General features: G+C 36.2%; 2 protein-coding genes across 4 annotated transcripts; one reads left to right on the forward strand and one right to left on the reverse strand.

Moving 5' to 3' along the window:
* Positions 1–4,413: 4,413 nt before the first annotated feature.
* On the forward strand, positions 4,414–5,670 carry LOC139846916 (mitochondrial uncoupling protein 4-like). Its single transcript, XM_071836496.1, has one exon. The coding sequence runs from the start codon at positions 4,609–4,611 to the stop codon at positions 5,566–5,568; it is 960 nt and encodes a 319-aa protein (XP_071692597.1). The 5' UTR covers positions 4,414–4,608; the 3' UTR covers positions 5,569–5,670.
* Positions 5,671–6,091: 421 nt separating this feature from the next.
* LOC139846986 (rho GTPase-activating protein REN1-like) lies at positions 6,092–23,759 on the reverse strand. 3 transcript variants are annotated; one of them, XM_071836581.1, is made up of 22 exons: positions 23,633–23,759; positions 22,966–23,242; positions 22,719–22,802; positions 22,513–22,549; positions 22,109–22,185; positions 21,738–21,808; positions 21,538–21,616; positions 20,946–21,093; positions 20,647–20,766; positions 20,378–20,455; positions 19,966–20,021; positions 19,807–19,876; positions 19,260–19,344; positions 18,859–19,108; positions 18,306–18,449; positions 18,129–18,178; positions 17,122–17,182; positions 16,938–17,021; positions 16,402–16,515; positions 16,025–16,125; positions 15,676–15,774; positions 6,092–6,381 (listed from the first exon to the last, which is right to left on the reverse strand). In XM_071836581.1, the coding sequence occupies exons 2-21, from the start codon at positions 23,194–23,196 to the stop codon at positions 15,720–15,722; spliced, it is 1,995 nt and encodes a 664-aa protein (XP_071692682.1). In that variant the 5' UTR covers positions 23,197–23,242; positions 23,633–23,759; the 3' UTR covers positions 6,092–6,381; positions 15,676–15,719. The 3 variants fall into 3 exon arrangements, with proteins under 3 accessions (XP_071692682.1, XP_071692681.1, XP_071692683.1); XM_071836580.1 differs by lacking the exon at positions 6,092–6,381 and adding an exon at positions 15,253–15,265; XM_071836582.1 differs by lacking the exon at positions 6,092–6,381 and having other exon boundaries at positions 15,675–15,774.
* Positions 23,760–25,576: the final 1,817 nt, after the last annotated feature.

The raw sequence follows: 25,576 nt of genomic DNA on the forward strand, positions 1-25,576 counted from the left end.
GTATTTACTGCTGGTATATATGATTTTGTCACCGTTTTTGTATCTGTAAATGCATCAGGCAATTGATTTGCAAGTTCTTGTATATGCATTATCTTTTGAACTTCTGTCTCGCATTCTTTTGTGCGAGGATCAAGATACTTTAATTGAGGTTCACACCATGAAACATCATTTTCTTTATTTTTCATTTCTCCCCCTAATTTAGGGAACAATGTTTCATTAAAATGACAATCAGCAAAACGTGCTGTAAAAACGTCACCTGTCATAGGTTCAATATACCTTAATATTGAAGATGTTTCATATCCAACATATATTCCCAACCTCCTTTGAGGACCCATTTTTGTACGTTGTGGTGTCGCAATTGGAACATACACTGCACAACCAAATGTTCTAAGATGGGAAATATTTGGCTCTTGACCAAAAGCAAGTTGTAGGGGGGAATATTTATGACTTGCACTTGGTCTGATGCGAATCAATGCAGCAGCATGTAAAATTGCATGACCCCATATAGATACAGGGAGTTTTGTTCTCATTATCAATGGTCTAGCGATTAACTGTAAACGTTTAATCAATGACTCGGCTAAACCATTTTGTGTATGCACATGAGCAACAGAATGTTCAACAACAATTCCTATAGACATGCAATAGTCATTAAATGCTTGAGATGTAAATTCACCAGCATTATCAAGTCTCACCCATTTAATGGTGTAATCAGGAAAATGAGCTCTCAATTTAATAATTTGGGCAAGAAATTTTGCAAATGCCACATTACGGCTTGATAACAGACAAACATGAGACCATCTGCTAGATGCGTCTATTAGAACCATGAAATATCTAAATGGTCCACATGGTGGATGAATTGGTCCACATATATCACCTTGAATTCTTTCAAGAAACATTGGTGATTCTTTCTCAACCTTAAGTGGTGAGGGTCTAGTTATCAATTTTCCAAGAGAGCAAGATGTACATGGAACCATTGTATCATGATGGATTTTTCTATCCTTTAGTGGATGTCCATGAGTACATTCAATAATCCTTTTCATCATTGTTGATCCTGGATGGCCTAATCTGTTATGCCATAAACTGAATACACCAGGATCAATATATTTTTCGTTAACTACCATATGTATTTCTGGTACATTTATATGTGTATAATGTAATCCAGAACTAAGTCTTGGCAGTTTTTCAACCACATGACTCTTGTCAGTGATACTTAAATATTTCTCATTTTCTGTTGTCACTGACTGATAATCATACCCGTTAAGGTATATGTCGGAGAAACTCAATAAATTTCTGCTTGACTTGGGAGAAAATAAGGCATCATTTATTAAAAATTTTGTACCATTTGGTAGTATGAAATTTGCCTTTCCTATCCCTTTTATCAAGTTAGCAGGTCCTGATATTGTATGTATAGTTCCTTCCGTTGGTTTTAGATCAATAAAATATTTCTCGGATTTAAGTATAGTGTGTGTAGTTCCACTGTCTGCTATACAGAGATCTCCACCACTTGATTGATGTTGTATTCCAGCAAAATTCATATTGAACTTCATATATAAGAAATAAATAGTGAATACATTAATATTACACAATATTTTAAACGCAAATAGATAGTACTGAAACATTTAGCAAACATAATGACAAAGACAGACGATATTAAATCGTTTATTTTTCAAAAGACACACAACTTAAACATTCAAGAAATCTTCATATAAATCAGATGGTTTCTCAGTGACTGTTGGATCAATATTATCCACAAAATTTACTTCCTTTTCTTTACCTTTCAGCGAATCCTGATACATCTTAACAAGATGTTTAGATGTTCGGCAAGTATTAGCCCAGTGGCCCATTCTACCACATCTGTAGCAAGATTCTTCAGAATTTTTAGAAGAATTTTCTTCAACATCTTGTTTAATGGGCTTGTTTTGTGGTTGATATTTATATTTTCGTGGATTACTATTTCTTTGACCACCACGGCCACGACCACGACCACGTCCACGCCCATTACCATTACCATAAGGATGGTTTCTACCATAGTTATGGCTTTTGGCATGATGATGGTGATGGTTATTATAACCACGACCTTGCCCGCGTCCTTGTCCCTGTTTATAATTATTTGCAGTATTTGCTTCAGGGATTGCAAGTGTACCAGTAGGACGGGATTGCTGATTTTTCATTAATAGCTCATCATTTTGCTCTGCAACTAAGAGATATGAATTAAGTTCAGGATATGTTTTGAACTTTAGCATTCTCAAATTTCTTTGCACTGTGATGTTTGCAGCATTCATTGTGGAGAAAGTTTTCTCCATCATGTCTGCATCACTAATTTCATGTCCACAGAATTTAGGTTGTGAACATGTATTATACAGAGCTGAGCTGTATTCATTTACTTTCTTAAAGTCTTGGAACCTTAATGTTCTCCATTGTTCCATTGCAGCTGGAAGTAAAATTTCTCTTTGATTATTGAATCTGCTTTTGAGACCTTCCCATAAAACATGGGGATCTTCTACAGTCACATAATTATTTTGTAAGCATTCATCAATATGTTGATGAATAAAGCAACATGCCGTAGCTTGTTCTTTTTCAGAACAAGCGTTGTTTTCATTTATGGTTTCAAGAATGCCCATTGATTTAAGATGCATTTTTACTTTTATAACCCATGGCATGTAGTTGTTTCCAGTTGATTCTAAAGGAGTAAATTTAAGCTTTTCCAGATTCGACATTTTCTATTATCAAAAATTAAAACAAACATCATGATAAATTAGAGTCAATTTATATTCATAAGTATATAAACATTAAACATAAATTTAATATAACATAAATGATAAGTAGGTGACAGTGTCGACCATGTGTAAGCAATCATAAATAAATGTTATATAACAAAAATATAAATATTAGTAAACATAAATGAAAATTTGGCGACAGTGTCGACCATATATTTTTTCAGGTGGTATAACCGACCTATATCATTCTGGTGGTATAACCGACCATATATCATTTTGGTGGTATAACCGACCATATATCATTTTGGTGGTATAACCGACCATATATCATTTTGGTGGCAGAGCCAACCATATTTAGTATTAAGATTATCGTGCTGATAACGTGTTATAATTCTGTAGGCTTATAACTACCTTTAGTGGTTTGATTCTTGATGTTATAATTCAGTAGGCTTATAACTACCTTTAGTGGTTTGATTCTTGATGTTATAATTCAGTAGGCTTATAACTACCTTTAGTGATTTGATTCTTGATTTAGAATACTAATAATGAAGTGTAAGAACAAAGATGATAATGGAGAGAAAGAAAGAAACACTTTGTAAGTGTGAGAAATGGTGCAAGTTTAATGCTTGCATTCATGAGTATTTATAGCCTAAAATCTCAATATAAAAATACATACTTTGTGTACCAAAATTGACTATATGTATACACCAAAATTGACTATCCATATCTATATTATTATTATTATTATAACAAGTACTACTATTTTTATAATACAACTCGCTTACTTATTATATAATTATAGTGATGATGATGATGATGATGAATGATGATGATGATGATGATGATGATGATGATGATGATGAAGAAGATGATTAGTAAATTACCATATTATCTAACAGACAAAAGCTATGAATAGTACTTAGGGGCATTTTCGTCCTTCAATTTTTTTTGGTACTTTTAACTAAATTTCATTCCATCAACAAAGTTCCCACACTTTTTTCACAAATTTAAATCGACCTCTCCAACATGATAAAATGTCAAATAATCATTTTGATAAAAAATCTTAAATAAACTCTACTCAAATATTCAACGGGTCATATCTTCTCGCTCGCAACGAGTTAAATTTTTCTGACACCGTCGTTAAACTCGAAATAATTTTAGGAACACAATGTCACTAACTATACGCAAAACGGACGTTTTTTAAAAAACGCTAAATATTTGGGGTACTTTTCATACACGTCGATTTAGCGTTAAATTTTTAAAAGTCGACGATTTCATAGTGAAACGCGGAGATGCACATATATTGTTAATTTAAAATAACATTTAAATTTTTCACGGGTTATACCTTTTAGTTCGACTCGAGTTGCGCTTCAACGACATCATCGTTAGCCACGAAATAATTTTAGAAACTAAACGCAATAAAATACATTGAAAACCAAAACCCGGTGCGAAGTTAGGGTTCGAAAACTAGTTTAGTACAGTAGTCGATATATGATTGGCCATCATTATTCGATACAGCGTCGTAACCAAGTCAAGTGAATAGGTTTTTTTTTTTTTCCTCCTAGAAACAACCTGTCCCAGACAGCATTAGGGTTACAATTCAAAACGTCCTATACGCGTAATTAACCTTTTTCCACCCACCATCCCAACCCAACTCAAAATGCCACCTATATATTCCACCCTCAATTCAACCCATTTTCACACAATTCAAACCCTAATTTTATATGTCTCACAGATCTATTGTTCCCCATTTTTCTTCCATTGCTTTTCACCATCTCCTCGTTTCTAGTAATTTGAAACCTAATTGGTCTTCTTAACTCACTTTCAATTTTTCAAAATTTATTTATTATTTTATTCTTTTAATCACCAACAAGACTTTAAGAAACAAATTATGGGTGCTAAAGGTTTTGTTGAAGGTGGTATCGCTTCAATTGTTGCAGGCTGTTCAACTCACCCGTTAGATCTAATCAAAGTTCGTATGCAACTACAAGGCGAATCACCTAACCCTAACCTTCGCCCTGCTTTTGCTTACAACGTCGGCTCCGCAACTGCCATAACTCACCAGATGCCTGCTCCTGCACCGGTAACGGTGGCGAGGTCCGGACCGGTTTCTGTTGGTGTGAAGATTTTTCAAACCGAAGGTGCTGCCGCCTTATTTTCCGGCATATCCGCCACCGTTCTCCGGCAGACGTTGTACTCTACAACCAGAATGGGACTGTACGAAATATTCCGTGAAAAATGGACTGATCAGACCACTGGAACGTTTTCTCTGACTCGCAAAATCACTGCTGGATTATTGGCCGGTGGAATTGGCGCCGCCGTCGGAAACCCGGCGGACGTGGCAATGGTGAGAATGCAAGCCGACGGTAGGCTTCCGATTAGTCAACGCCGGAACTACAAAGGTGTCGGTGACGCAATCACTTCAATGGTGAAAAATGAAGGAATCACTAGCCTGTGGCGCGGTTCATCTCTAACGGTGAACCGTGCGATGATCGTAACAGCTTCGCAGTTAGCATCGTACGATCAGTTCAAGGAAATGATAATCAACAAAGGTGTTATGAGTGATGGATTAGGTTTACATGTGACTGCGAGTTTCGCTGCGGGATTTGTGGCGTCAGTTGCATCAAATCCGGTGGACGTGATTAAGACACGTGTGATGAATATGAGGGTGGTGGAAGGTGTAGAACCGCCGTATAAAGGGGCAATTGATTGTGCCGTGAAAACTGTTAAGGCGGAAGGGCCCATGGCTCTTTATAAGGGTTTCATACCCACAATTTCAAGACAAGGACCTTTTACTGTGGTCCTGTTTGTGACACTTGAACAAGTACGCAAGTTGCTTAAAGATTTTTAAAGCTTAATTTTTGGGAATAATATATAATTTCCGTTAATTAAACTTAATTACTCGGTAAGACTTTTATGATGATAATGATGAAAATTGTACTCTATGGTTAGTATGGAATGGTTTTAATATTAGCTACTATTGAATTATTTGTTTTTTTCCCTTAAAAAAAATGATTACTATAAATCATCAAAAGATGAAGAAACTGAACAAGCATACAACGATAAGACCTAAGGCTCGAAACTAGAAAACGCGACATGTATATGCTATCTAAACCTGAGCCAAATCAAACTATGAAACAAGCCCACATAACAAACCAAAAAATGACTCACATTACACCTACAGATTACAAACCAAAACATCATCATCAAACCATAAAAACAAGCTTTGTCTATAGTTATATAACTGATCATATGTATCATATGTATGATTCACTACCGACACCATAAGATATGAAGACAATTAACATTAGACGAAGGTTAAAAGTTGCTTCTAATGTTAAACGAAGTATTTTTTATATTATGTCGTTAGGACTTGTTGACAGAAATCACATTCTGTCACAGAATGTGCAACATTTCAACTTTTTAAAATGTTCAGTTAAAATATAAGGACGGCAACATAGCAGCCATTCCCATAAAATAATGGCAAAATCCTGTTTGTACTTGTAAACAAAAACATGCTCTACAAAATATATAAAACTCCAAAAGAGAAATGCCTACAATGTCATCCCGGCAGCATAACAACTAAAAACATATAGAACTCGCTCTAACCATCTCCTGCATTCAGATCTTGGTGGAGGTCTGCAAGTGGCAGCTAACTTCAGGCCTACAATATAACGGTTTCCTTAATAAGACCATTCAAAACCGCCTTGTTATACCTAAAATTAATTAATACTTATTCATGAAGTATAAACTCATCTGAAGTCACAACAAAAGTCTCATTTCAGAGTATATATATTATGTATGTATGTATGTTCTTGGTAACTGTAAATAAGCTTCTTTTATTTTGATCTTCTAAACTCATCTCTCCTTATTTGTGTGGGTCTGGGAGTTATTGGTTATCTGGCTTCTTTTCAGATGATCCTATAAGTTGAAACGAACTGTCTATGAAAGTTTGGTTGTCTTTTCAAGTGATAGAATATCATGCTTTCGGGATTATTGACTTATTATTTACGCCTCCAGTTAATGTGTAATATGTTTGCGTTGTTATTTTTAACCTTGCCGAGTTTGTACTAGCTGCCTGGTACATGATCAAAGGTTGGTTAGATCATACTAATTCTGACACTAAATACTCTATTAATGGGTCATATGTTCTATCACTAACGAGTGCAGCGCGATTATTGAAGAGAAAAGGGCTAAAAAATGAGCCAAATGGGTCTAGACTCCCAAAGTATTTAACACATTTATGGTAAAAGATACTCGGTATAACCTTTTAAGATGATGTGTACCAGGTGTACCTAACTTGATCAGACCAATTTCTATCCTCACAAGACCATTCGTTATGGGAGGTGGGGCGTGGGTGGGGGTTGTGGTTTTTTTGATTACGTGACGGTATGGGTTGAAAATGTGAAGTTATGGTTGTGTGGGTGAGAGGTGTGGTGCTGATGTGGTAAAATATGATTGGGCGTCGAGTAAAAAGGCGATAAAAATAATTTATCAAAAACAATTAATATAATTTTTTTTTTCTTTGGACCAATCAAAACCACTCAAGGCATTTTGTTCCTTACGTGGCTTTCCCACGTATTCCCTTCCCACACCCCTTAGCAACGCACCATAACCCCAAAAAATGGGCGTGGCTTTTGCCAAGTAAGGTAAGCAAGCCACGGTGTGGCTTTATATCCGTAACAATTGGTCTAACAGAAACTCTTTTTTAACCTAGATTATCCTTGAGGGTGTGATGTAGCTTCATTTTATAGAATCAATTAGAAAATCTGATATACTAGTAGTATATGTGTACCTCAACCCTTGAGTTACATCTTTTAACAGTGGTTGAAGACTTGCTCATGCTGAGTTCCTCTTTGCTTGCTTGTAGTATCAGATAGATGGTTTAGATGCTTTTTACTAGAAAAAAAAAATTGGAAACGATGTTTCTCCTAGTGTTCTGTTAGTACGATTTTCCGTATAGCGGCTGTAAGGTACTAGTACAGAAAGTTAGCTGCTCAGCGTGTGGCGTATACTGTTGATTGTTGTTTGCCCTTGAGAAATAATCTCTGCAGACCCGGAACACAGATGTGAGATATGTGGGGTGGCCTCAATCAATCTGTGGATCAATCTGTAATGATCCGTTTAGCGCACTGCTGCTAAGCGGCTAATGTTATTTTAGAGTGAGAAAGAACTGTGTGAGAGAGAAAGTGTACTTCTCTCTGACTGAAGTTCAGATCAGAATGATGTGAAATGTGGTGACCCAGGGGGTCTATTTATAGGCGTAGAATGTCCGAAATTCACGGGATACACGTGTCAATCACTGAATGGTTCTGTTACGTGAAGTATCCTGAATGTCGGTGGCGTGTGCTGACGTGGCTGCGTGCCGTTCACGCGCTGAGTTAAAGGGCTTATGCATAGAAGCTGCCTGCAGGGCTTACGCTTGGCGCTGGGCGGCCTGCTGGACGCTGGGCTGCAAGTGCTGAAAACTGCTAAATTTCATCATGTCTTGTGTTCTTTGATCTAGTTTTCTGTATAAAAATGATGTTTTTATGCGTGTATCTCCTAGGATACACCATTAAGTCCCCCCAGTTTAATGTCTTTATTTTTGTAAAAAATAAAGTCATTAAACTAAAAATAAAAGATTTTCTGCTCTGACGTCATTTTATCAATCATGAATTTGCCCCCAAAATCTTTTTAATTTAATTTCGAAATTCAAATTGTTTGCTCTATTGATCTGTCCCATACACGTGTTTCAATCTTGTCCCTTTATTATCTGTTTGCTTGACTATAAATAGCCCGACCTTTTACATTTTTTCTTTTCCGAAAACTAATTATCTGCTGTGAAGATATCTTGCAATTTATTCAATTTAGCAATCCGTGAAGTGCAAGGTCAGTGATTGTTCACCTTTTCTTCTGTTTGAATTTTTCATTTTTTCGTACTACCATGGCCGAATCCAGCAGCACGTCTTCTCAGAGAGAAAATCGTGACGTCAGCACCATCCCTTCTAGTATCACTGAAGCCGATATAGAACAATTATGTGAGAAGCACAGATATCTTAGGTTGTTGAATCCTATTGTGCCTTTGCCTAGCGATAGGGCCAATAAACCTCCGAAAAAGATGATTACCCTCTATAAATTGCAATTAACTGTAGGAAACCTCCATATTCCTCTTTCTTCCTTTCTTCAACAAATTCTAGCCCATTATAGGATAGGTATTAGTCAAGTTCATCCATTAGGTTTACAGAAAATTATTCTTTTCGAAATGTACTGTAATTCTGTAGGAGAAGCTCCTAATGTGAATATTTTCCATGAATTATTTAGAACTAGATTAGTTAGCAAATGCTGGTATACATTTGATTGTAAGCCGAACAAGGCGTTTATTGGGGTGAAGGAAAGTTCGTTAAAGAACTGGAAAGATCCCTATTTCTTTGTTAATGAAACGGTTGTTCATGATGCCTGGGCATGTGTTCGTGGTTGGAGAAAAACTACCATAGGAGTTGGCAAATCCACCACATTGTCTGAAGATGAAAGTTTTATTCTTGATACGTTGAAGACATTCAAATTTCCACAACGGTCATATGATGATTATGAAGCCATACTGGTTCTCTGTAAAATGAGTAACAATTGGCGTTCTGGATATACACCGGTGCTGCGCTGGGAAGGTCGTGGTAGGCACCTTTGTTGATATATTCTGTTATTTGATATGCTGTTCTTAATTGTGTATATTCTTATATATATTTCTGTTTGTTTGTATATTATCTGATTGCAGGAGAAGTAATGCAGGTTTACAGAACTTTCAAGAAGACCAATCTTGATCCTTTGGTTGTGTCTGAACGGCCCAAAACCCCTACTGAAATTGAGGCGGAGAAAGCCCAAGATGCTGCTTTTGAACAACAATTAAAAAGCCCAGAGCGGTCTGTTGAGGGCGGAGATAGTGGTGCTGTTCAACCATCTTCTGATGTTGAGATTATTGAATTTACCCCTGAACCGTCTGGCGCCAAGAAGGCTGGTAAAGGTTCAAAGCGTGAGGGGAAACGTCCAATAGGTGAAACTGCTGACAAACCAAAAAGGAGAAGTATGAATTTTAGCTGCATCTGTATAAGTGGATTAATAATTTTGTGTCGAAGCTCTATTGTATATTTATCTGCTTCTTTATTTTATAGGATTGGTTCCTCAAGATGATGTTGTTGATACTTCTACTTGGAAGGATCCTGAGAGCAATAAAACTGTTAATGTTGAAGATGACAATGATGATGATAATGAAGAAACTGATGATGTTGATTCTTTTGAGACCCCTCCATTCAGAACTCTGCATACCCCTAAAGGGACTGATACAACCCAATCTTCTGCATCTACCCAACCACCATCTGTACCACTGGGTGGTTTACAGGCTTTTCTTGACGATCCTGCTAACAAATCTGATAGTTTTGCTGAGTTTTTGAAGGTAATCCTTATAAGATTTATAATCTTAGAACACTATTTCACTAATAATTGCTTTCTTATCAGAATTACTGAATTCATTGTAGGCAAACACCATTACTGATTTTTCTTCCTCTCTGACCACCATGACGCATAAACAAAGCTATCAATCCACTGCTGCAACATTAGTACTTCTGAATCAACATGTGATTCATGGTCTTAAGATGCAAAAAGCTCAAGACACTATTGTTGCCAATGTCGTTCATAATGCCAACAAGGTAAAGGGGCTTGAAGTTGACTTGAAAGATGCCAGTTCAAAGTTGAAGACTGGAGAGGATGCTGTTAAGAAGAAGGAGGAGTTGTTGCAGGTGGTGGAAACAAAATGTGTTGCAGAGAGGGTAGAAAAAGAGAAATGCATGGAATAGAAGGATAAGCTGGTGAAGGAAAATGAAGAGTTGAAGAAAATGTTAGAAGAAAAGAATCAATTGTTGGAGGAAAAGACTACTGCTGCTGCTGATGTTAAGAAAAACTTTACTGATTTAAAAGCCGGTATCCCTGGTCTTGTGCATAGGGTGTTGGGTTCTAAACTTGTGGGTGAAACTTTCAATAGGTATTTAGTGGCATCTACAGAAAGTGATCTTGCAGATGCAATGGAGGAAATTTTGAATGCCCTGCCTGTGAAGGCAGATGCTATTTCAAAACACATAAAACCAGATACTGATGCCAAGCTGCAGTTGGCCATTGCTGAAGTAACATCCTTGAAAATTGATTATATAAGTGAGGTTTGTGCTAGGGAGGAGGTGTCAGTGAAGGATATTTTGGATGTGCCCATTTAAGAACATATTTTCTCTGTAATAACAATATGTAATAACTTGATGTTGATAATTTGTTTGTATATACTGTTGTTATGCTTAATGTTAGCATGCTCTGTTGCTTTTTATTATATTGCTGCTATACGTATGTGAATTTCATATATCATGTCATATGAAATGATGTTTGTCTTAAACTGATTTTTGATTATGTATTGAACTGTTATCCGTCATTCGTTGTCCGTAATGCACCATCATAGAATTCCCCTTTATGGATCTAAAGTATACTGCTACCTAAATGTCATTGTATATTCAGGTTAAAAATTGTATATCTGGTTTGTATTGAGCAAATCATGTATAATTCTATGATTGCTGCGTAAACAATGTATCCGTTCTCCGCTCTGCTTTAGCTGAATTATTTTATGAAGAAATATCGAGAAGTCTTCTGAAATAGGATATGAATGAATCATAATGTTGGTATTCTGTCTATATGTTGTAATATTTGGTAGATGTGTTGGAGAAAAATCTGTTTATGGAACTAGCGATGTTCCGTCTAGCGTGTTGCGCTTAGGTTTTGTGCGGCTTACAAAATACACTTGTATTTAATGTTTTCTGTTTACAAGTTATAAATGGATTTATGCCGTTGTGATAAACCATTCTGTATGTCATGACATTATGAGATCTTTAGTTTTGCCTCGGTGCCCTCTAGCGAAGTAAATACTTTACGCTAGCCGATCCCTTGTGTCTATAATGTTGACACAAGAGCTTCTACCATCGGGGGCATAAAAATGCTTTCCCTTATGTGGGTAGGAATGAATGCCATGCTTTACATTCGAACGCGTAATGTTGTGCGTAAGAAAAATTTAAAATTTTATTGATAATACTGTCACACATACAACATTTTTGTGTAATATCTTCGCATGGGGTGATCAAGTCCCAATTAGAAAATTACAAAAAGTGTATTGTGTTGTTGCCTGAACTGATGAAAATTAAAAATGTGATAAAAACTGTTCTGCTAGATTCATGTTGTTATACTGTCTTCCGTGTACCGTGTTGCGTCCTGCTTTCAATGTTGCCACATTTTAGGTGGTTTGAAGTACCCGTTCACATCATTTCTACTGAACAACTGCCTTGATGATTCCCCCCTGACAAAATTCCCTGGAGCTTCATGAACAACTGATCTCTCCCTTGGTGGTCCAACATATTCAGAGTGTATTACTGTTACACCATTTGGTGTTGGGAACCGCAATCCTGCATGCGGTGTAGAAGTAATTGCTCCGAATTTGCGAAGGGTCCGTCTACCGAACAACGCACTGAACCGTGATCTGCCATCAAGAACTGTAAAGTCTACAATTTATGCGCGGACTAAAGGGTGTGTTCCCAGTGTGACATCCAGTTTCACTTTACCAACTGCTCTTATTGATTCACCCGTGATACCAGCAATCTTTAAGTTCGTGTAGCGTAGCCGATCCTTCACGCTGAACGGATATTCCTTAAAACAATGTAAATACAAAATATCTGCTTCACTACCTGTGTCAGTATAAATGCGAGTGATGTTTCTGTTTGCTATTACAGCTGAAATGACCACATGCTCTTCTGACAGGTGCCAATTTTGAATGGTATGAAATATGATTGGAGCATACATCCAGCTCTCCGTTCTGCGTTCTCCGTCTGCTTCATTTTCCTGCTCCTCATTCCATATGACCTTGATGTGCATTTCTGGAGTTGGATCCCTTTCATCATTCCGCTCTTCCCTTCTGTTCCAGTCACGTCGTCCACCGTGACGCACTTTTCCCTGCCAAACAAAACGTTTGTTTGGATCATTTCGCCGATACTTTTTTCCTGGCAACAGATGATTCAGCTCGCCAGCCTTGATCTTTGCAATGATCTCTCTCATTAATGACTTGCAATTATCTGTTTCATGTCCATATGCCTCATGGAAGTCACACCACTTGTCACTATGTGGTCCCTGACGCTCTTCCTGTAACACCCTAGGCAAATCCCACATCGCCCACGAACATGAGTGATCATGGGATTATAAGGTAATACTCACGCTTAAATGACACAACGCGTTTTGGGATCACAGGCTGAGTATAAGTGCGAGTACGTTGTGGTTAAGCGTGCTCGGGCGAGAGCACTACCAGGATGGGTGACCTCCTGGGAAAGTGCTTCTCGTGTGTGGTCGTCAAGAAAAAGCCGTGCGCCTGCGGGCAAAGCGGACAATATTGTGGTCATGTTAAGCTGGGGTGTTACACTTTCATCGGCGGTGGAGGGTGAAATGATTCCTTAATTGGCTCTGTGAACAAGATTTCCTTTGGAGTTTTTGTAATGCCATAATAAGTGGATGCCTGTCTAATGGCTTTCGATGGTGATAATTGTCATTTGGATGATTATTTCCTCTCCAACCGCTCTGCTGTTGCTGGTAATTATTGTCATAACCCCGTTGCCTCTGATAATTGTCATTCCTGTTCCGCTCTCCGCCTTGCTGCCTGAAGTTTCTCTGGTAATTATCCACTCTTGGATATCCCATTTCACCTGCACGTAAATGCTTCTGAGCAATACCCAACGCTTGATGTAATGTCTTTGGAATATCATAACGCAAAGCATGAATTAGTCGTCCAAAACGTCGCTGATCGAGACAAAATATAAATCCTGAAACAAGCTGAGACTCTGGTATGTCTGGTATTTTCTGACATTCAACGGTATAACGCTTCATGAAATCACTCAATGATTCATTCTGACGCATTGTTATCTCATGTGCATCAAGATGTGACAACATGCAGCTTCTCAAACTCTGATACTGCATCACGAACTTTGCCCTCAAATCAAGAAAACTGGTAATACTCCTTGATGGCAAACTAGCAAACCAGCCATTTTCTGTAGTACCATTGGAAACATGTGACACGCAGTTTCATCTTCCCAATGCTGTAACCTCATAACACCTTCAAACATAGTCAAAAAATCCTCTGGATCTGTTGTACCATCATAAACTCCGATTGATGAAATTCCCAAATTTCTTGGTAATGGATAATCTGCAATTCGAGGAATAAAACACTGTGTTGATTCTGCCATTGCCAGTGGTTTGATAGCTTCATCACCAGTAATCAAAGCAAACAAATTGTCCACAGCTGTTGCACGGATGGTTGGTTGTGCTATTGTTTAAATCGTGATGGCGCTGTTTTAGTTAAAATTCCATCCAGTAACTTGCTTGCCATTTCTTCAGTCATAAAGAACTGTTCACCTTCTTCTTCAAAATTCCAATCATCGTCCAAAAAACCTTCATCACTGTGTTGATTGTCCGTATCATCAACTAAGGCATTCAACTGATTGAATAGCTTGGACAATTGTGATTTGGAAATTGACTTTCCTTTGCTGTTATGCCTAGCGTTCACATCAGAAGTCTTCTTGAAAGAGACATTATGTGTTCCTCGCCTGGCCTTCCACATTCCTGTGCTGGAACCTCCCATCAATGGTTTTCTCAATCATGGTATGGTTTCATGAACTTGACCATCTGCTGTGTCGGAGTTCAAATGATCTTCTTCTTCAATGGAAGTCTCTTCGAGAGTTAACTGATCAACTGGTATATTTTCAATGAGGTTTTCATCGACTGGTTCAAGTGTTGTTTTCGATGAGGTTGTTTCAGTTGCCTTCGTGCTCTTGGTGGTTTTGGTGGTCTTTGAGACGGGTGGCGCCATCTGTTAGTACGATTTTCCGTATAGCGGCTGTAAGGTACTAGTACAGAAAGTTAGCTGCTCAGCGTGTGGCGTATACTGTTGATTGTTGTTTGCCCTTGAGAAATAATCTCTGCAGACTCGGAACACAGATGTGAGATATGTGGGGTGGCCTCAATCAATCTGTGGATCAATCTGTAATGATCCGTTTAGCGCACTGCTGCTAAGCGGCTAATGTTATTTTAGAGTGAGAAAGAACTGTGTGAGAGAGAAAGTGTACTTCTCTCTGACTGAAGTTCAGATCAGAATGATGTGAAATGTGGTGACCCAGGGGGTCTATTTATAGGCGTAGAATGTCCGAAATTCACGGGATACACGTGTCAATCACTGAATGGTTCTGTTACGTGAAGTATCCTGAATGTCGGTGGCGTGTGCTGACGTGGCTGCGTGCCGTTCACGCGCTGAGTTAAAGGGCTTATGCATAGAAGCTGCCTGCAGGGCTTACGCTTGACGCTGGGCGGCCTGCTGGACGCTGGGCAGCAAGTGCTGAAAACTGCTAAATTTCATCATGTCTTGTGTTCTTTGATCTAGTTTTCTGTATAAAAATGATGTTTTTATGCGTGTATCTCCTAGGATACACCATTATACCATTATGTTCCTTTTTATCCTGTCACAAACAGCATATTATATTTTCATTCAGGTTGGTGGAGCTGATCCTTTTAGATAGCATATTTAGTTACTTAGACACCGAAAAGGTTACTAAACTAGTATACTCCTCATCTATCCTGGTTACAGGTGCCAGCAAATTCTTTTTACCCATTCAATTATGATGAATGGGGTTGTCTTTTGGTACGTGTTTAAATTAAATAGCCGAAAGCAAGCTCCATCAGGACCACCTAGACGACCAAACGACCAATCTATATCTATATGTTTAATCATTCATTTCCACATTTTGATTTGATAGCATATTTATTGTGTGAGATGAAATGATGACGTGAATAGGGGTCCGTATATTGTAGGTACCAACATGTAAAGTAGTAGAAAAATAAAGGTAGATAATGAAAGCAAGTGCATTACATGTATCAAGGGCACTGCCAGGACTATAAACCATGCTGCTAGTGCTATACTTTACTCTTACGTGAACTTGAAGCTTCACGATCCATCCCTTTATCTTTTCTGTACCCAAAGAACACAAAAAGTAAAACTTACAAGACAAAACAAGCTTTAGAAGGAGATTTTATTAAATACCTTACTCATATGTAACTAAAAACACTCATCTGCATTAAAATATTCTTGAAAGAACAAATACGAACAATTTGATGTATACTTATATCATTGATGTAACATCAATACGTGAACGGGAATCAATAATATGTAGCTGTCAGAAAAAAGGGGCTCAAGAGTGAGAGTGAGAAGGGATGCTTACACTTTTCCTTGATTTAGCTGTATGTCAAGATCATCAAGTTTCTGTTGTAAACTAACGACTTCAGCCTCCGCTTGGGCGATATCCTCAAGATCTGATTTGGTCTTTACAACATCCAAAAGTTAATAATTTACATACAAACCCCAACGCCCAAAAAACAAGAGAGCGCCAATGGAACATAATATAATATTATAATATAAATAGAGGTGGCAAGTTTGGGGAGGGCAGTCCAGTTAATGGGTCACTTTTTATTAAATTCGAAACAGGTCAGGTTGATGATCAGATCTAGGTTCATGACACTTTCAGATAAAACAGAGCCAGTCGACCCGTTTCATAAGTGAGTAACTTGGTTTTAATTTCCACCTCAACTAGAAACATACCTTTTCATCAATGCAGCCTGGTAAAGGTAAGACCTTCTTTGACATCGTGAGTCCAGCCTCTAGTACCTTCCGCAATTCTCTCTCCCTCTTCAACTGTTCCTTTAATGTTGCCACCTGCATGCATGTATAAATTCATTTAATGCAAATGCCATTTATATTAATTGATACACTTCAGAAGTAACACGTTACCTGCAGTAATAAATTAACTAAAGGACAAAAGGGAAGAATACATTCTAGAGGTGGCAAATTGGGCAAGACTGACAGGTTGGGTAATGGGTCAAAGCGATTTCCAGTTAAAGCAGGTGTTTATTATACATAGGGCTAACCAGGGTTTGGTTGGCAAGCTTTTGCTTCTTCATAAACTTTACAAATAACTAAAGAAGATTAATCACGATTAGCAACAACATCCATTCAAATACTAAGCTAATATTCTAGAAATAAAGCAATCTAAGAGGGTTTTACTACCTTTTCGAAGTTTATCCATCTAACCATTAAAAAGTAAATATAACCCAATAAATTATTTATGTGGAGTATACCTCATGCTCAAGAGATACATGACGGTCCCCTAAAGCATCCTTTTTGCTCAACAATTCCTCCTTCAGAATTGAATTGTGTCTTGTCTGTTGTTGCCAGAATGAGATTATATTCTTGGAATTAGCCTTCAGTAATAACAATTAGTAATATTTACTGAAGACATGGATGTGGAAGTAATTTTATTACCTCTGCTTCAATTTTCTTCATCAGATCAGCTTTAAGGTTCTCAAGCCTGAAGATTTCATCCCTATAAACATTGGGGTAAAATCAATAATTAGAGTTCAGAGTTCATTGTAACACATTCAAGTAATGATTATATCTTTTATCATTCATGTTCATCATGCTTATACCCTTATATAGGCTTATATCGCTTGAAACGGATGTAAAAAATAAACGTTATTATCTATGTTTATCTAGTCATGTGCTAGTTCAGGGGTCATCAACCTAGACACTTGTGTTTCTAAGGCTAGTATTCTGTTATATATATTATCAATTAACACAATTTGCAAGAATTTTTGTTATACCACTCCATTAAGAACCTGCTTTAGAGCACTAAGCTTTCAGTTTATATTTATGCTAGGCAGCTCCCATCATATCATTGTTATATATCATTTCGTAAAATATGATGAGTTTAAGTTTCGGGAATATCTTTATTGAAAAAAAAAAACAGTTTCGGGAATATATTAAAGTTTACATTTTTCTTTATCGAATGTATTGAACCTTCTAATATGTCTAATGTGTACATTAGACATATTAAAAAACTAGGAATATCATAAAGTTTAATACACACAGTTTTTGATAACTTACATACATACATTAGTCATTTATAGAAGTTTCATACACAATAGAGTCTAAGAAACTTATGAACATATAATAGCAAATACATACTCAGACATTAACCCAATTATGAATCACACAACCATCAATATATGACGTTTGTTAAGGTACCAATATAATATATAATACTAAATGGTAAACCCCTCGTATTAGTTTTACAAAAACATATTTTCAGTCTCAAGAAAAAATCACATAATGTGAAGGAACAGCATTTATCACAACGTATATGGTTAACCCTACAATATTTATAGTCTTATATCGTTTCACTAATTGAAATAAAGATTACAGTAACTATTCATGAAGTGTGATGCTAACATCGTAAGCACGTGTGGCAACAGTTTATGCATATGAATTACCTTTTTTCAGCTACCACGTCGATGTTGTCGATAGGCATTTTCTTCTTTGCCTGCACTCAATTAAATAAAAAAAATAGTACATAAGCTAAACCTTCAAGGTAATCATACCTACATTGATGGAAATATATAGCACACGTATGATAACAATTACTAGATAAATAAGTGAAAGAATCTAACTTTGCTGTCAGAATCACGAGAACCCTCAGATGTATAATCACCGTCCTCGGACTCATCATCTTCATAGGCATCATCACTAAGCTCCTCACTCTCACTTCCACTTTCATCAGAGTCTGAGTATAGATCAGATAACATGTCCCCCTCCTACAAATCATATTAATATCAATCAGTTATTTCCAGAAAAAAAAAAAAATAATAAATAAGATTATGACAACGTGTGTAAAAGCTAAGTAGGTGATATACCATGCTGCATTAAGTTTATGTATTGCATATATTTTCGTATTATAATATCTGATTCATATAATATACAGTTCTTAAAATATACAGTTCTCCATACCAAATATGCCAAAACAAGTGAGATGGATGATAATAAATAACAATTGTGCTTGCTTATAGAGCACATCATACACATAACAATCCAAAAGTAGACATATAGAGCTTGTTGAAAGACAAAAAATATAAGACCTACACATACGCATAAATACAAACAGATACAAGTGCATCTCGATTTATATTAGAAAACAACAGAAAAAAGAAAATGTGTAAAGCGTACCCCAAATATATTGTCATATTCCTCTAGCAGGGTGATGATGATGGCTTGAGCATGATTGGCTGCTGCAGCTGCTTGCATAAGTTGAGCAGATCCATCACCACCCCCACCCATATTAAACTCACTATCAAGTTCAACTTCACCAGCCAAAAGGGGTCGAAGAAGTAGTGGTGACATGCAAGCAGCAACAGCTGAAACACTCATGCGGTTCACATCCTTGTTCTCAGAAACAGCTTCCATTGTCATCAAAATTCTGTACCCATCAAATGATACGAACTGAGAGCACATACATATTAAAAGAAACTTGATGAAAGACAACACTAATCCAAAAGGTTATATTGTAGCTATGAGAGGGAGAAGAGAACCAATTCATCACATAAAAGCCAGGTCATGTTATCACCTACCTTTGCAACAGACGGCGGTTTGGTTCGGGAAAGGTGTCGCATATAGCTGCACGCATACAGTTGACTCTTGAGCCTCGATCAGTTCCTAACCATAAGTGGTTGATTAGAATAAGCAAAAATAAATAATATAACACAAGATAATAACTAAATGTGAAGGATGAAGAAAAAAAAACTCTTACAACCAAATAAAGAATCTTATTTAGCGTCAAAAGAGTTACTACAAATTTTGTCTGATTTATTTCTTTAAAAAATGTTTGAGTCCGGCAACAAATGACGAAGGTACTTCGGAGCAGATAAGCTTTCACGGATAAATAACTGCTAGATACCATATTACCAATTGCGAGTTTTAAAATACCAACAAGATTATTACTAATATTTTTTTCATTCCTGTTGCAATTTTGTAGGACTGTTGTAAAGGATGCCTATGTTATATTGCTTTTGTAAACTCCAATGACCAATCACATGCACTTGTCATGTTAAATTTTCATTTAAAGTGAATCATTGGCACATTTACTTTTGGTAAAAGCAATAAATGTAACAAACGTACGATATGCTTGTAGCAAAGCTTTGCAGCAAGATGCTGGAACTGGAGATGAGGGTAACTCTCGTAAAACATACTGCAACAGTAATGTAGACGAACATATTAAATACTAACAATTAAACGAAACCAACTGTCAAAAAGAAGTAAAACATATGTGATACGTACCTTGATACAGTCTCCAATAACATGTCCATCCTCGTTTTCAGTGAACTCTGTTTTCCCTGTACATCAAATCGTATAAATTCTCCCTTAAATTAGAACATCTGAATATGTCCATGCTTTTTATAATTATGATTATCATAAACCATCATAAGTATGCCAGATTAGTCTGCCACATTGATAAATCTTATTATGCCTTTAAGGGAAAAGATACAAGTCTTCTTGTTCAACACTCCATTAGTAGTAGGTAGTTGCCTTCATAGCTATAGTTTTCACTTTAATATGAACATTTTGTTATTGTTATATGGAGTAATATATATGCAAACACACACATAGACACGTATGTGTGTGTGTGTGTATTAAGAGTAGCTGTGAGGAGTGTCTCTGTTTGCCATTACACAGGTCCAAAGTTACCCACCTTGTTCATATTCTCGAATCCTGCGCTCAACAAGTTCTACATCTGCAGCTTGTCGCAAGATCCCTTCTACTTTCACTCCTGAAACATTACTTTCATTTGGTCAGTTATTTGAACATATAATTCTTTTAAGGAAATGTACGATAATATTAATGAATAAATTCCTTGGATCTAATGATCAATATATAATAGAAAACTTAAAAGATGAAGGGTACTGGAAAATCTATAAGACAAAGAACAAATTATACATGAAAGAACTGTCAAAAGCTTACCATAATCTTCTACGTATCTCAGGGCTTTCTCCAGGAAAGATGGAGTCCCATCTATATCTTCCAATGCAAGTAAGACAGGTCGACCAAGTACAGTAGACATTGGGGACGCACGTTCTTTAGCTGCTTGAAGAAACCAAACAAGCGATATAACTAAACTTGAGTTTGAATGGTCCTCTCTTATTGCAAATGAATATGTTGCACACACACACACACACTAAAGAGTGAACTGAAGTTCAAAATCCATAGAAAAACATATAGCATTTTACTTTGACATGTAACCATGATAAAGAAAAGCTTACACTGTTCATGTGAACCATCAGCAGCATTCTCACCCTTGTCATTCTTACATATTCCAGTTTGTCGCATCCCAGTCACAACAGTAGGCGCATTTTCCAAAGCTTCCTCCAATGCAGTCTTCCACTCATGTAAATCCTCTGAGGTTTCAGCCTGTAATAATTAATAATAATAATAGTCTGTGAGCCTAAAATCCCTTGAAATGAAAACAAACATGAGGGTACTATAATGAAAGAGGTTCGTATATTTCCATCTGTTCACATTGCACAAAACTGAAAAGACAATAGAAAACAAAAAAATAAAAATAAATAAAAATAGAGAATTTTACGTAGTGGTAATTTCAAAGATCTTACTGTCAACTATACAGAACGTTAGCTAGTGGTAATTCCAAATATTCATTCCAAATTCTTAGTCTACTTATCTACATAAATATACGGAACTATCATGTGTTCCATATATTTCAACTACTCCTCATGTAATCTCATACAGTCTATATTACAGAACCTTTGATAATCTAATGAAGTGACACTAGAGATTTCAAGGATTCTGGCCAATAGATTAAAATCGAGAGTTAATATGGTAATCAGAAGAAAGCACCTTAAGAGTAAATGATCTCCCGTCTCGACCATCAGGGAATAGAACTGTCAGGAGCTTCTTATCTGCTTTCACAACTACGCTGAAATTCACATAAAAGTATCACTACCAGGTAGACGAATACATACATTATACATCAAAACACCAACTCTGCAAAAGACAACTAATGTGACTGAGGATGAGATGTAAAAAAGCATGCCAACCTGCCTGAGCTGTTGAGGTCTATGCCACCAAGGGTCAGATTTGCCTCACCTCCCTTTTCTGAAGTAGCATTCTGTTTAACAAAAATTTGAACCATCAACCTTCAATAGTATGAAAATTAAATCAGAGCTACGACTGAGTATTTTAAATGAATCAACTACACAAACATCAGGTGACTAGATGAGTTAAAGTTACGTATGGTGATGTGGCACATATTGATAATCTATACATCTTCCTTATCATTGTGATCATATCATTTGTACCTTTTAGAGTTCAAAGACGTGTACAGAAAAATATATATGCAGTATATTAACAAGGCTTTTGAATTTCCATGAGAATGAAGCAAGACATCACTAGAAATTTTGGAACTTACTGGATCACTTCGGAAAAAAACCAGTGAGGTTTCTGTCAGAATAAACCATCTTTTCTTCCATGAGGTCCAGCCAATCCCTACATAAGTGTAAGTAGAGAATTAAACATGACAGGATAATACGGAAACGTGCATGTCATAATCAAACTTGTGTTTGGAAAATGAAAACTAATATCTGCACACCAATAGATACAAAATCAAAACCTTCGAGAACTTTACTTTAAGGTTGTGATGCCCATGATCTATCAAAGACATGGCAAAGGCAATCAACAGAACTCTAGTATAGTATAATAGAACATGCATATTGCTAATTGCTAATAAGCAATCAGTTATTAATATAAGTCCCATTCAAGAAAGATATACTAGTCGAGAACTGTTGGACACTTAAAGATATTAAAAGAACTCACCTTTTGATGATAGAAACAGTGGACCACTCTTGTAAACCTGTCAATCATCAATTATAGATGCCTGAGGTATTATAGTTAAACAATGGATTTCTATTTAATAATAATAACATTTATGCAAATTTCAAACGAACAGAACCAGATAGAATAAACGATGCAAATAAGCATTCGAAGCATAAATAGCTTCGATAAACAAAAAGTAAAAAGACCTTGTTGCCAGCGCGAGAAGTTTGCCGCTCCAAGTATTGGGTTGCACCTGAAGGAGGTGCCAAGTTTCCACTATCGCCCTCTCCCTAAGGTAACATGTAACAAAACTTTCAATAAATTCCTTTGGTTACGTCAATCAATCAAATCTAAACACACAATTACTACTGCGGCCACTTTATACATAACCTATGAGATGGATAACTGAATTATAATCAATAATTAGTTGTATGGTGAGCTTTTTACTCGAACCTGAGAATGAAGAGGAGCATCAGCATTAGTTTTTGAATCAGCATTGGCTTTGTTTAAAGTAGAATTGTTTTTTGTTAAATCAGCAGCATTGTTGTTTCTCTGATCAGGATTGCTAGTTTTCGTATCAGTAGTCTCATTCTTTGATGCGGAATTATTAAATTTCGAATCACCGCTGTTTTTAGGATCAGAACTGCTGGTTTTTGAATTAGGCATCATATAACCTGATTGCATAAGATTACATCACCGTTGAATGATTCAAACAAAATCATGAAATAACCTGCAATCAGTAATGTAAATTAAATCCACATTTTCAGCTTAAAATGATACTGTTAATAATAAAACTAAATATTCCTTTCACTATATCAATAACCTGATATCAGAAAAACAAATAAACAAAAAACTATTTCTGATAACATTCATCTTAAATGAATAGGTGACATGCTGATTAGGACAATGACTAGCCAAATCAATCTAACACGCATAGAGATTCAAAACATTAATGTAACCTACGATCATCCTATCCTAAAGCAACGAATTTTATGTCTTCAATCATTCAATGCATTGGTTAATCAGATCAGATTAATAATAATTAGCCAAATGTATAATCATACAAAACCGTAGTTTGATACGAATAATAATAACATGAGTAATGAAATAAAAGACTTACATCAGATGAGATGAAAGAAATTGCAAAATTGACAAGAAACATGACGATAGAAATGACGATGAGAAAAGAGGGCAAGTTTTGGGTGTGTGTCTTGAGTTTTCTTGTAACGGAAACCACCGAGGATCATGGAAAAACGTCCTTCCAAGCTGTGAAATGTACGAGTAATTATTTTACAACTATTAAATATTTTTTCACGGACCGAAATGACCCGTGAAATCACGTGGTTGTTTAAACGAAACAATGATACCTGTTAGGTATTAAGTGAATATAATTACTAAAGTCGTTTAGTTTAATGAACCGTGGAACAAGGATTTCGATGAAAAAACTTGTCATTATTTTTAAAAAATATATTGATATACTTAATTTGGTCAGAATAAATGAATTACATTTATTCTCCCACCACCATCTTTCAATTTTCATAACAATTACTATTTTTTTTGTTATAATAAAAGCCAACATTACAACATTTTATTAAGACAAGTATTTCACATACATATGTAACGTAATTAATCTAGTAAAGAGAACTGATATTTGAATAATATAATAATAATATAATAATTATAATTATAATAATAACGTTTGTTTTATAAATGAGTATTTGTTATATTTCAGTAGGCTTATAACTACCTTTAGTGGCCTGGTTCAATATATTCAAATTGAAAGAACCAATAAAAGAGAGATGTGTTGTAGAAGATATAGGAGAGAAAGAGGTTGAAGAGGTGTGATGTATTTAATGTATATGTGTATTTTTGTAACTTACATTATGCACATATATATAGTACAAATTTTACTATCCATATTTGACTAATTACCATCCATATTTAACTACTAAATTTACAACACTCCCCCTTGGATGGTAATTTTTTTAAAGAGCAATTAATACTGCCTCGTTAAAAACCTTGCTAAAGAAAACCCAGTGAGATAAAACTTTAGCTAAGGGAAAAAGAGTGCAGCATAGAGTTGACTCCCCCTCAAGTAGACAACGCTGAGTCGTCACATCTTTTGAACTTGCCTCATGCCAATATTGTGAACGTATGTTTTGAAAACAGCGATTGACAGTGCTTTGGTATAAAGATCAGCAGAGTTGTTGATTGAACGTATCTCATTTTAATCTGGTTGTCTTTTACGAGATCTTGAGTATATGAGAAGAATCTGAGGTTTTCATCTGAAACTGTATCATCTAAATCTTTTATGTACAAGTTTGACCCATGTGATTTGTCTACAGTCTCCTTCATGGTTTGCTCAAACTGTTGTTTCAATTCCTATTCCCTTTCAGTCTTTTTCTGAGCCTTACCAATATACCATTCTTTTCCATCAAACTTATGACCGTTAAGACCGTTTATAGCTTTAGCGCCTCGTTAGCATTTATGTTTTGTTCTGTCATTTTTGATACTCTTCTTTCATTTGTACTATGTAAGCTGTATTATCTTCATAGATAGTTGTTGGGCTTTTATAGCGTTCTAGTCCACAAGAATCAATAATGATTTGTATCATTGATCTTAACTAAAATCATTCCCGAGTAGCTTCATGTAACGCAATCACTTCGGCATGATTTGATGATGTTGCAACAAGTGTTTGTTTTGAGAACGTCATGATATTGCGGTGCCTCCATTTAGGAATACATATCCAGTTTGAGATTTAGCTTTATGTAGATCAGATAAATAATCTGCATCTGTATAACCAAACAAATCTTGTTTCGAGTTGTTAGAATAAAATAATTATAAATCAGTAGTTCCCCGAAGGTATCAAACTATTTGTTTGATCCCATTCCAATGTCTTTTGGTAGGGGCTGAGCTGAACCTTGTCAACAAATTAACTGCAAAAGAAATATCAGATCTTGTATAATTTGTAAGATACATAAGAGCCCCAATTACACTAAAATATGGAACTTCTGAACCAAGAAGATCTTCATGATCTTCTAGAGGATGAAATGGATTAGTATCA

The sequence above is a fragment of the Rutidosis leptorrhynchoides genome, chromosome 5 (assembly GCF_046630445.1).
Source record: "Rutidosis leptorrhynchoides isolate AG116_Rl617_1_P2 chromosome 5, CSIRO_AGI_Rlap_v1, whole genome shotgun sequence".
Classification (NCBI taxonomy): Eukaryota; Viridiplantae; Streptophyta; class Magnoliopsida; order Asterales; family Asteraceae; genus Rutidosis; species Rutidosis leptorrhynchoides.

Excerpts from the sequence above, each read along its gene's own strand:
- LOC139846916 (XM_071836496.1), top strand. The coding sequence starts at position 4,609 with ATGGGTGCTAAAGGTTTTGTTGAAGGTGGTATCGCTTCAATTGTTGCA.
- LOC139846986 (XM_071836581.1), bottom strand. The coding sequence starts at position 23,196 with ATGCAATCAGGTTATATGATGCCTAATTCAAAAACCAGCAGTTCTGAT. Across the intron at positions 19,877-19,965 it reads TTATTGGAGACTGTATCAAG|TATGTTTTACGAGAGTTACC; the intron begins GTACGTATCACA and ends TTACTGTTGCAG. Across the intron at positions 17,183-18,128 it reads GACGTGGTAGCTGAAAAAAG|GGATGAAATCTTCAGGCTTG; the intron begins GTAATTCATATG and ends CAATGTTTATAG.